Source organism: Rhinoderma darwinii, chromosome 11 (assembly GCF_050947455.1).
Source record: "Rhinoderma darwinii isolate aRhiDar2 chromosome 11, aRhiDar2.hap1, whole genome shotgun sequence".
Classification (NCBI taxonomy): domain Eukaryota; kingdom Metazoa; phylum Chordata; class Amphibia; order Anura; family Rhinodermatidae; genus Rhinoderma; species Rhinoderma darwinii.
The window spans coordinates 86,224,729-86,236,984 of record NC_134697.1 but is presented as its reverse complement, the minus strand read 5'-3'; the positions used below and the strand labels follow the sequence as shown (position 1 = coordinate 86,236,984).

At 48.3% G+C, this 12,256-nt stretch overlaps 3 protein-coding genes across 3 annotated transcripts; 1 reads left to right on the top strand and 2 right to left on the bottom strand.

The window, feature by feature from the left end:
• The first annotated feature begins 2,487 nt into the window (after positions 1 to 2,487).
• Positions 2,488 to 2,880, top strand: LOC142663779 (histone H2A type 1-like). Its single transcript, XM_075842613.1, has one exon. It carries the CDS (start codon positions 2,488 to 2,490, stop codon positions 2,878 to 2,880), a length of 393 nt encoding a protein of 130 aa, XP_075698728.1.
• Positions 2,881 to 7,448: 4,568 nt separating this feature from the next.
• LOC142662979 (histone H3) lies at positions 7,449 to 7,859 on the bottom strand. Its single transcript, XM_075841271.1, has one exon. The coding sequence runs from the start codon at positions 7,857 to 7,859 to the stop codon at positions 7,449 to 7,451; it is 411 nt and encodes a 136-aa protein (XP_075697386.1).
• A 776-nt stretch (positions 7,860 to 8,635) lies between these two features.
• LOC142663748 (histone H1.01-like) lies at positions 8,636 to 9,515 on the bottom strand. The gene has a single exon (XM_075842571.1). The coding sequence runs from the start codon at positions 9,488 to 9,490 to the stop codon at positions 8,753 to 8,755; it is 738 nt and encodes a 245-aa protein (XP_075698686.1). The 5' UTR covers positions 9,491 to 9,515; the 3' UTR covers positions 8,636 to 8,752.
• Between the last annotated feature and the right edge of the window lie 2,741 nt (positions 9,516 to 12,256).

Genomic DNA, 12,256 nt, shown 5'->3' with positions numbered 1-12,256 from the left:
CTGTCATATGAAGGAACAGGGACGTAATGCCTGTTATATGAATGAACAGGGACATGATGCCTGTAATATGAAGGAACAGGGACGTAATGCCGGTAATATGAAGGAACAGGGACATAATGCCGGTAAGTTGAGGGAACAGGGACATAATGCCGGTAATATGAAAGTACAAGGAGATAATGTCGGTAAGATGAAGGAACAGGGACATAATGCCGGTAAGATGAGGGAACAGGGACAAAATGCCGGTAAGATGAGGGAACAGGGACGTAATGCCGATAATATGAAGGAGCCGGGACGTAATGCCGGTAATATGAAGAAACAGGGACGTAATGCCGGTAATATGAAGGAATAGAGATATAATGCCGGTAAGATTAAGGAACAGGCACATAATGCCGGTTCAGATGAGGGAACAGGGACATAATGCCTGTAATATGAAGGAACAGGGACATAATGCCTGTAATATGAAGGAACAGGGACATAATGCCGGTAAGATGAAGGAACAGGGACATAATGCCTGTAATATGAAGGAACATGGACATAATGCCTGTAATATGAAGGAACAGGGACGTAATGCCGGTAATATGAAGGAAGATGGACATAATGCCGGTAAGTTGAGGGAACAGGGACATAATGCCGGTAATATGAAAGAACAAGGACATAATGTCGGTAAGATGAAGGAACATGGACATAATGCCTGTAATATGAAGGAACAAGGACATAATGCCGGTAATATGCAGGAACTGGGACATAATTCCGGTAATATGAAAGAACAGGGACATAATGCCTGTAATATGAAGGAACAGAGACATAATGCCTGTAATATGAAGGAATAGGGACGTAATACCGGTAATATGAAGGAACAAGGACATAATGCCGGTAATATGAAGGAACAGGGACATAATGCCGGTAATATGAAAGAACAGGGACATAATGCCGGTAATATGAAGGAACAGGGACATAATGCCTGTAATATGAAGGAATAGGTACGTAATGCCGGTAATATGAAGGAACAAGGACATAATGCAGGTAATATGAAGGAACAGGGACATAATCCCGGTAATATGAAGCAACAGGGACATAATGCCTGGAAGATTAGGGAACAGGGATATAATGCCAGTAATATGAAGGAACAGGGACATAATGCCGGTAATATGAAAGAACAGGGACATAATGCCGGTAATATGAAGGAACAGGGACATAATGCCTGTAATATGAAGGAATAGGGACGTAATGCCGGTAATATGAAGGAACAAGGACATAATGCAGGTAATATGAAGGAACAGGGACATAATCCCGGTAATATGAAGCAACAGGGACATAATGCCTGGAAGATGAGGGAACAGGGATATAATGCCAGTAATATGAAGGAACAGGGACATAATGCCGGTAATATGAAAGAACAGGGACATAATGCCGGTAATATGAAGGAACAGGGACATAATGCCTGTAATATGAAGGAATAGGGACGTAATGCCGGTAATATGAAGGAACAAGGACATAATGCAGGTAATATGAAGGAACAGGGACATAATCCCGGTAATATGAAGCAACAGGGACATAATGCCTGGAAGATGAGGGAACAGGGATATAATGCCAGTAATATGAGGAAACAGGGTCATAATGCCGGTCACATGAGAGGACAGGGACATAATGCCGGTAATATGAGGGAACAGGAACATAATGCCGGTCACATGAGAGGACAGGGACATAATGCCGGTAATATGAGGGAACAGGAACATAATGCCGGTCACATGAGAGGACAAGGACATAATGCCGGTAATATGAGGGAACAGGAACATTATGCCGGTCACATGAGAGGACAGGGACATAATGCCGGTAATTCGGGAACGATACGGATGTAATAAAGACGTGTTACATGTTTGTACGTCCCCACCTTTATACTGGAGATTGGTAGCAGACGTTGGAATTGTGTGTTTCACTGTATCGTTGGATGGAGAAGAATCAGCCCGTGCAGGCCGCAGATAACAAGCCCCTAATGCAGCAGCAGCTCTGCGCTATCACACCCGGGAATGTCCCCCCATATCCTGCAGCATGAAGGAGCGGCTGCACGGACTGAACGACTCTTCCAGACATGGGAGACCAGCGGGAATAAAGACATGCGCACGAATAAGCACAAGATGGAGGCGGCAGCTCTGTTGTATACTTGGTGGGGGCTCTTAGAAGAGCCTTTGGGTTCTTACTGCAGGGACGGGGCACATTACTTGGAGCCTAATGAGAAGAATCCGCCGCTGCTGCTTTATTCCTGCTCCATTCGAGTTCAGGCGGGAGATGTTCCTATTGGTAGAGACAGAGGAGGGGCGTGGTGTTATCTGCGAGTCTATAGAAATATTCTACTTCCTCATTGGCTACAGTGTCTGGCGTTTAATACAAGTTTTAGATGCGGCCAATCAGAGAAGAAGCCCTCTACTCCATCCGGGTATAAGAAGTGACGGTCGGAGCACAACCGTTAGATCTGATCAGATAATAGAGATGTCTGGAAGAGGAAAGCAAGGAGGCAAAGTGCGGGCTAAAGCCAAGACCCGCTCATCCCGGGCCGGACTTCAGTTCCCTGTCGGTCGTGTGCACAGACTTCTCCGCAAGGGCAACTACGCTCATTGGGTCGGCGCCGGCGCTCCGGTATACATGGCAGCTGTGCTTGAATATCTGACCGCTGAAGTCCTGGAACTGGCCGGAAATGCCGCCCGGGACAACAAGAAGACTCGAATCATCCCCCGTCACCTGCAGCTGGCCGTGCGCAATGACGAGGAGCTCAACAAACTGCTGGGTGGTGTGACCATCGCTCAGGGAGGCGTCCTGCCCAACATCCAGGCCGTTCTTCTGCCCAAGAAGACCGAGAGCAGCAAAAGTGCCAAGAGCAAGTGAGCGCCGCTTATCCACATTTAACCACAAAGGCTCTTTTAAAGGGAATGTGTTGCCAGCAAAACATGTATTTTTTTTTTTAGTTAAACATTTAGTGTGTAGGTGATTAAACATTGTTCAAATTTTTTTTTATTTTTTTCACGAGTCAGGAAATATTATAAATTAGATTCGAATTTATAATATTTCCCAGCACTGGTCACTAGATGGAGCTATTCCCAAAATTGCAGGATTGCATGTGGTAAAGCAACCACATTGCTTTTTGCTGCAAAATTGGGGAAAAAAGCACTCGCTCTAGTGAGCTCTGAGAATCCCCCCCTCCTTTATCCTGGCTAGTGCCGGGATAAACGAGGGGATTGAACGGTCTAACCTCCTACACTGTGTGTCACCATTTTTTTAGCTAACACACAGTGTAGTAGGTTTACATACAGTAGTAAACACACACAAACACGAACATACATAGAAATCTCTTACCTGCTCCTGCCGCGGCGGCTCCCTCCGGCCCGTCCGCTGCCGCTGGTCCAAGTGCACAAGTCCGGAAGCCGCGACCGAAAGTAGTAATCTTACTGTCCGGCCGCGACTTCCGGTCCACAGGAAAATGGCGCCGGACGGCGCGCATTTCAAATTGGACTGTGTGGGAGCGGCGCATGCGCCGTTCCCACACAGACGGCGTACACAGAAGTGGATGGGACGGGCCCCGTTCGCAGTCCCTATGGGACTGTGGCTGCCGTATTCCATGTCTGTATGTGTCGTTAATCGACACATACAGAAATGGAAAAAAAAATGGCAGCCCCCATAGGGAAGAAAAAGTGAAAAAATAGAAAAAAGTAACACACAAACACACAAATAAATAAAAACGTTTTTAATAAAACACTAACATAAAACTGACATGAAAAAAAAAAATTTTGGTGACACTGTTCCTAAGAGCCGCCCACATGGTCCTTAGAACAGAGCTCTCACCGTTGATCACCGATATGTAAACGTTCTGCGCCAGATAAGTGGCTCTGATTGTACAGAGAACTAGCCAGCAGGAGGGGGCGACAACCTCCATTATGAGTTCATATACCGCTAGTTTTCACATTGAAGAGGAAGCCGTAGGGTTGGTGGGTGTAGAACTGCTGCATTACTTATGACCTACACATTCACTACTGCCTCGTGCAGATGGTGGCGCTGTCCTCATTGGTGCACTAACTATACTGTACAGGACACATTAATAGTACAACTACTCCAGTGATTCATGTTCATGATCTACAACCCGCCCCCGACTACATAGTGTCTTAAATTATATCTTCCAGTCTCAAGAGCTTTGTCACAATTCGGTCCCCCTGGAGTATAACCACCATCATCCCAGGTGTTTAGACGAAGATTCCATCCCCGCGTCATGTACCGATAAGAGCAGTTCCTAAACTACAAAGGAGAAGTCCTACGAGGGGTCTGCGGCAATGCTTTATATACACAGGAGACGCTATAAGGGTAACAAAGCATTCCTCTCAAGGACTCTTATTGCTTCTAATTCTGCCCTGGTGTACACCACCAACTAAATGTGAACAAATGAAAAAGGGAGGGGAAGAGAAGGGCAAGAAGCGCACGGATCAAAGGATCTCTTGTATTAAGAAAAATTATAGATCAATAAAACAACGAGCTTAGAGAGGTATATTCTACCTAACAGGGAAGGGGTGAACGGTCCCTATGTAGAGAACACCCCATTTAATGAACAAATCCCATTCAGCATTGTGACTTATCGTAGATGAAGGGGAATAAAAGGGAAAGGTACATAAATCAAATATCAAAAGTGGGGGCAGAAAGGGGACACACTGGGCTGTAATGTTTGTCTCCCTCAAGTACTGCACTATTGGAGCTCTGATATTAGATTTTACTCCTGAATAGAGCTGCATCAATTTGTCCTTTTCATTCTCTGAATGCGTCTCACTAAATGTTACTCTGCAGCAACTTCATGCGTTAGTGGGATGAGGTGAGTCCTAAGTATAGACAACGCACAGTGTTAGTACGAAGTAGAAATAGGTGCATTCTGTTTAATTTCACACGGAGTATTTTGGGGGAGGAATATCTGCCTCAAAGTTCCAAACTGAATTTTGAGGCAGATATTCCTCCCCCAAAATACTCCGTGTGAACAGCAATTATCACGCCGTTTTTCGCCCGCGGCCATTGAGCGCCGCGGGCATAAAACACGCTTTCTCCTGCCTCCCATTGAAGTCAATGGGAGGTCGGAGGCGGAAGCGCCCGAAGATAGGGCATGTCGCTTCTTTTTCCAGCGAGGCAGTTTTACTGCTCGCGGGAAAAAGACGCCGACGCCTCCCATTGAAATCAATGGGAGGCGTTCTCGGGCCGTTTCTGCCGAGTTTTGCGACGCGGTTTCCGCGTCAAAAAACTCGGCAAGAGACCCTGTGTGAAGGGTTTTGCTCTTGAAAAATGCCGTATCAGCTGCATCAGTTTGTCCTTTTTCATTCATTGAAAGCGTCTCACTAAATATTGCTCTGCAAGAAACTGCACGCGTTACTGTAATAAAGTGAGTCCTATATAGGGACAGCAGACAGATTCATTATTACTACTAGAGGTTAACAGATTTATTACCAGCAGCCTTATTAATCCCAGCCGTCCGGCAGAATGAGATACGAAGCAATACGAGCCGATACGTGTGTCAAAGTTGGTCCCAGTAACAGATTTATTGTTTGTTGTAAGAATCTCGTAACATTAGTAGCAGTGACAGCAGCTAAGAAAACACTGGCCCTCTCTCCAAGGATTGCGGAAAGCACGTTGCCCAGCAGCAAGCTGGACGCCGAAGCAGCAACACCGCAAGTCAGCTGTTTGATCCACTGCTCGTGCGGATATTCAGCGGTGAGTTTCTGCCACTCGTGTACATGCAGGCATCGGCACAAACGGCGTCCGGCAGCGCCGCTACGAGGATGTGTTTTCCTGCCGGAGGATCACTCGGCAGCAAGTATAGCACTAAGGCACTCTTTCCCTTCAGATTAACATTCCCTGGTCTAAGACGGAATTCAGTCAGCTGCTTCTAGGACGCTATTAGGGGACACACTGCAGTCCACATATCCGGCACCTCACTGGAAGACGGACGTGATACTGAAGCCCCTACCCCCGTATATATAGAAGTAGACGGTCGCTGCTCAGATTATACACGAGCGGTCACCAGCAGACATCATAGCTGATCTATAGAGGATGTGGCGGCTCTGAGAAGAGCCTTTGTGTTGTGTAAGATGGAGCAGAGCAGGAGCGGAATTAACCTCCGAAGCCGTAGAGAGTGCGGCCCTGGCGTTTGAGCGCGTACACCACGTCCATAGCGGTGACGGTCTTCCTCTTAGCGTGCTCGGTGTAGGTGACGGCGTCACGGATGACGTTCTCCAGGAAAACTTTCAGGACGCCGCGAGTCTCTTCATATATGAGACCGGAGATGCGTTTGACGCCTCCCCTGCGAGCTAGACGGCGGATTGCAGGCTTGGTGATGCCCTGGATGTTATCACGGAGCACCTTCCTGTGACGCTTGGCACCGCCCTTTCCGAGTCCTTTTCCTCCTTTACCACGACCAGACATCCTGTAAGCTGGCGCTAAAGAGAACTATTGTACCGACAACCGCGGGGTGCGTCTTTATATAGACCTTGTGTGGACCAGAGGGAGAACTGTAAGACATGTCACTTCCGGGGGGGCGTGTCTCTCAGCAAATTCACATTACCAATCCCTCCTGCTGATTGGCTTAACTCAGATTTTGAATTTCACGCTCATTTTACAATACCGGCCGCTCTTTTCCCGCTTCTAGCGCGACTGCTGTGTAATCTCTATCTGCCCCAAATCTAAAGAGTAATGTTAAGGGAAACAAGCGTGACGTCTTGGATTAGTATGGCGGCCGCTCTTCATCTGCCGTCAGGTTCAGGATTTGTGTGCACGCAGTTCACCCCTCAGGCCACCAGCACCACAACGGTTTTATAAAATGAATAGGGAGGAGAGGACTCGGGCAGTGGTAATAGGTTTAGATCTCTGATTTACAACGGTGACCAGGACTACACCCGATGATCATGACCTCACAGAAGAGTATAATTCCCCTGCGCTTGTGTTCACACCGGGCGGAGGATACCTGCTCCCCCACCCTACACGCTGCGCCTGGTTTGCCTTTACAAGGAGTAGGGAACAAGGACACCGCACACACTGGTCAGTGGTGGATCATAACGGCGTCATTCCTAGCAGCAGCAGCGGCGATTATTATAGGAAAAGCGATGTCCGGTCATCAGTGAGGAGTGGGGCGGGTTATCGCTACGATACAGCCGGAGAGTGAGGTGATGAATACAGCGCAGACATCTGGCATAACACATGACAGGACCTATGAAAGGGATAACGTGAGTGCTAGAGACGGGGACTGGTTATAGTGTAAATGGCGCTAACTAAACTCTGAAAGGGTTAACATAGCATCTCCACATATTAATAGCAGAGCACCGAGAAACCAGCGTCCCGGTATAATAACGGAGGAAAAGGATTCAGCTCGTTTGAGGGAGGATTTGGTGGCTCTGAAAAGAGCCTTTGTGTTGTAGTCGGTGCCGGGTTCAGACCTAAGCCCTCTCCCCACGGATCCTGCGGGCCAGTTGAATGTCTTTGGGCATGATGGTGACCCTCTTGGCATGGATGGCGCACAGGTTGGTATCCTCAAACAGTCCGACCAGATAAGCCTCGCTGGCCTCCTGCAGAGCCATGACTGCGGAGCTCTGGAAGCGCAGATCGGTCTTGAAGTCCTGAGCGATCTCTCGCACCAGGCGCTGGAAGGGCAGCTTACGAATAAGAAGCTCGGTGGACTTCTGGTAGCGGCGGATTTCACGGAGAGCGACTGTGCCCGGGCGGTAACGATGAGGCTTCTTTACTCCGCCGGTAGCGGGAGCGCTCTTCCGTGCAGCTTTAGTAGCCAGCTGCTTGCGGGGCGCTTTCCCGCCGGTGGATTTACGCGCAGTTTGCTTTGTTCTGGCCATAGCTCTACAAAAACGTGCACACTTGTAGACTGATACGAAAGAGGACAGAGCAGAGAATTTATACACTTGAGCGTGTCCTCATTGGTCCATGAAAGGCACACCCCTACATTCTATTGGCTTGTTCATAAAAATTAAGCGCCCGACAAAGCAAATGTGATATTCGCGACCAATCACCGCTCCGAAGAGGCGGATACCGGTTTACATGTCGTCCACACGCAGCTTTTACAGCAGGGGTCATTTCTCCTGCTCTCTGCAAAATAGTTGTCATCAGTAACAGCTCACTGTATTTCCATGTCCGCAGATCACGTACACAGCGTTATATAAGAGACTACTTCCTCATCATCCGCCGCTGCAGTGGTTTTATAGATCACACAAAGGGACAATCCCCCACCCCATCCTTACACAGGACACTGTGCCCCGCATCCAGAGGCAGCGTATAAGGGTCACCATCCACCACGTGCAATGATGAGCAGGGGACATTGTGCTCTATTTACACCGGAGAGTGTAAACCATCGGCCTCCTTCACGTGGATCCTGAGCTGTAAGCTACAAGTCTATTGCTGCCCCGGTCCTTATTCACACATTACACGTGGTGGGCTGTGACCTGATAAACTCTGCCTGGATGTTACACCATAGTGACGGGACGGACACTGTGGAGGTCCGGATACAGCAGCTATGGCGTCCAGCGCAATGACCAGAAATGACACTTGTCATAAGAGTAACAGGGACATGAAGCTCCTCCGTGCACACGCGATGATGGTGCCTCCTTTATCTCAGGATCGCGCTGCTGTCTGTACCGGAGGAAATAGCGGCCAGTGATCATACAGATCTGCCGGGGAGAAGGTGGTGGCTCTGAAAAGAGCCTTTGTGGTACAAGAAACTGGCGTCTCTCGCTTATTTCTTCGCTACGGTCTTCCTGGATTTAGACGCTTTCTTAGCCGGACTTTTGGCAGCTTTGGGCGCTTTCTTTGCCGGACTCTTGGCAGCTTTCTTTGCCGGACTCTTGGCAGCTTTGGGCGCTTTCTTTGCCGGACTCTTGGCAGCTTTCTTAGCCGGACTCTTGGTAGCTTTGGGCGCTTTCTTAGCCGGACTCTTGGCAGCTTTGGGCTTGGCCGCCTTCTTTGCTGGGCTCTTTGTTATTTTCTTAGGGGCAGGTTTTGGCTTCTTGGGGCTCTTCGCCACCTTCTTGGCAGCGGCAGGCCTCTTGGCCTTTGTCAGGCTCTTGGCCGGAGTCTTCTTCGGGGATTTGGCAGCAGCCGCCAGCTTCTTGACCGCTTTGTCCTTAGTCTCCAGCTGCTTCTTGTTGAGCTTGAAGGAGCCGGAGGCGCCGCTGCCTTTCACCTGGAGCAGGGTTTCCTTGGTCACCAGAGTTTTGAGCGCCATCTTCAGGCGGCTGTTTTTCTTGTCTACATCGTATCCTCCAGCAGCCAGAGCCTTCTTCAGGGCGGCCAGAGACACCCCACTGCGCTCTTTGGAAGCGGACACGGCTTTCACAATGAGCTCGGACACGCTGGGACCGGAGGGTTTTTTTATTTTCTTGGCGCCCCCTGCTGCAGTTTTTTTCGGCTGCTTTTTGGATTTGGCGGCAGGCTCGGTGAGAGGGACAGCGGCGGCTGGTGCGGTCTCTGCCATCGTATAACACAGGACTACACTAAAACAATAATCCTGCGAGGGAAACACTGAGGACGGAGCTGGGGCCTCTTATATGTACAGCGGCTGCTCGGTGATTGGCTGCGATTGTCCTGAGCGTCTATTGGCTGACACTGATCACATGTCCTCCCTTTCCTCATCTGACAGGAGTGAAGCTCCGCTTTCCCCTTGTGCTTCCCTGCCCGGGATAAGAGCCCTTTACCGACTAGAAGCGGCCAGGGGAGCGGGCACTCTACGTGACTTCCCCCTCCCTGACATTCCCCCTACTCATTTCTAGCCTTCATTGGCAGAGATGCTGGGAAGGAGCCGGGAGGAGGCCCCGGGATCTCTGCCATAGTCCTGCCGATCTGCACATCGCTGTGATCGGACAAGATAAATGTGTTTGCGGGAGCTCGTTCCCTGTATTCCCGGCACTTGTCATTATCACAGGGTTCTTTACCACAATGTCTAACGTGTGGGAAGCTGATTGTCCGATGCAGGGGCGACCTGGAGCTGCAGAGAGCCCAGAAGGGTAACCCGGCACAGACAAGATGTCGGAGTGTCTTCCGCCTGGTCTTACTGTAAGTTGGCCCAGAGGAGACACCAGAAACTGCTCCACCTGTGTTACAATAACCCAGCACAGAGGAAACACCAGAGTTTGCTCTACTTATGTTACAATAACTCGTCACAGGCAGGACACCAGCGTCTGCTCCACCTGTATTACAATTTCCCAGCACAGAAAAGACACAAGTCTGCTCCTCCTTTACTAAAATAACCTGACACAGGCCAGACTCCAGAACCTGCTCCTCCAGCAGTACATTACCCGGACACAGACAGGACACTAGAGGCTTCTCCACCTGTATAACAATAACATGGCACAGAGGAGGGAACAGACACTGTGTGTTCCTCTCGTGCTACATTAAGCCGGCAAAAGACAAGACACCGTAGTCTGCTCCATCTTTATTACAATAATCCTGTAACCCAGCAAAGAAAAAAAAAAAAAAAACATCTGTGCCTGCTTCACCTGCTTAACCAGGACAGACCAGACACCAGAGTCTTATTTACCTGTATTACAATAACCCAGCACAGACAGGACACCACAGAGTGCTCCTCCTGTATTACAATAACCCAGCACAGACAGGACACCAGAGTGCTCCTCCTGTATTACAATAACCCAGCACAGACAGGACACCAGAGTGCTCCTCCTGTATTACAATAACCCAGCACAGACAGGACACCAGAGGTTACTTCTCCAGTAGTACAATAACCCGGCACAGACCATAAACTATAGTCTGCTCCACCTGTATTACAATAACCAGGAACAGACAAGCAACTATAGTATACTTCACCTGTAATACAATAACCCGGCACAGACAAGAAGCTATAGTCTGCTCCACCTGTATTATAATAATCCGGAAAAGACAAGCAACTATAGTTTGCTTCACCTGTAATACAATAACCCGGCACAGAATAGACACCAGAGTCTACTTCACCTGTATTCATAAAACCCAGCACATACGTATTGATGTAATACAGATGGAACAGATTCTAGTGTACTGTAACAGACAAGACATTAGAGTACGCTCCACCTGTATTACAAGAAACCAAGTCCCAGCACATGCAGTACGCTAGAATCTGCTCCACCTGTATTACAATAACCCAGCACAGGAAAGAAACCAGAGACTGCTCCTTAAGTAATAGAATGACCAGGCACATACAAGACACTATAGTCTGCTCCACCTGTATTCAAGGAGGGTACTGGGACATAATGCCGGTAATATAATGTCTGTAATATGAGAGAACAGGGACATAAAGCCGGTAATATGAAGGAACAGGGATATAATGCCTGTATGATGAGGAAACAGGGACATGTCCCTGTTCCTTCATATTACCGGCTTTATGTCCCTGTTCCCTCATATTACAGGCATTATGTCCTTGTTCCATCATATTACCGGCATTATGTCCCTGTTACTTCCTATTACAGGCATTATGTCCCTGTTCCTTCATATTACCGGCATAATGCGCCTGTTCCCTCATATTACAGGCATTATGTCCCTGATCCCTCATATTACAGGCTTCATGTCCCTGTTCCTTCATATTACAGGCATTATGTCCCTGTTCCCTTATCTTCGAGTCATTATGTCCCTGTTCCTTCATATTACAGGCATTTTGTCCCTGTTCCTTCATATTACAGGCTTTATGTCCCTGTTCCTTCATATTACAGGCTTTATGTCCCTGTTCCCTCATATTACAGGCTTTATGTCCCTGTTCCCTCATCTACCAGGCATTATGTCCCTGTTCCTTCATATTACCGGCATTACGTCCCTGTTCCCTCATCTTACCGGCATTTTGTCCCTGTTCCCACATCTTACTAACATTATGTCCCAGTTCATTCATATTACAGGCATTTTGTCCCTGTTCCTTCATATTACCGGCATTATGTCCTTGTTCCTTGATATTACAGGCATTATGTCCCTGTTCCTTCATCTTACCGGCATTATGTCCCTGTTCCCTCATCTGAACCGGCATTATGTGCCTGTTCCTTCATCTAATATCTCTATTCCTTCATATTATCGGCAAAACGTCCCGGCTCCTTCATATTATCGGCATTACGTCCCTGTTCCCTCATCTTACCGGCATTATGTACCTGTCCCTTCATCTTACCGACATAATGTCCTTGTTCTTTCATATTACCGGCATTATGTGCCTGTCCCTTCATTTTAGCGGCATTATGTCCCTGTTCCTTCATATTACCGGCATTACGTCCCT

Coding starts and splice junctions, on each gene's coding strand:
- LOC142663779 (XM_075842613.1), top strand. CDS start 2,488: ATGTCTGGAAGAGGAAAGCAAGGAGGCAAAGTGCGGGCTAAAGCCAAG.
- LOC142662979 (XM_075841271.1), bottom strand. CDS start 7,859: ATGGCCAGAACAAAGCAAACTGCGCGTAAATCCACCGGCGGGAAAGCG.
- LOC142663748 (XM_075842571.1), bottom strand. CDS start 9,490: ATGGCAGAGACCGCACCAGCCGCCGCTGTCCCTCTCACCGAGCCTGCC.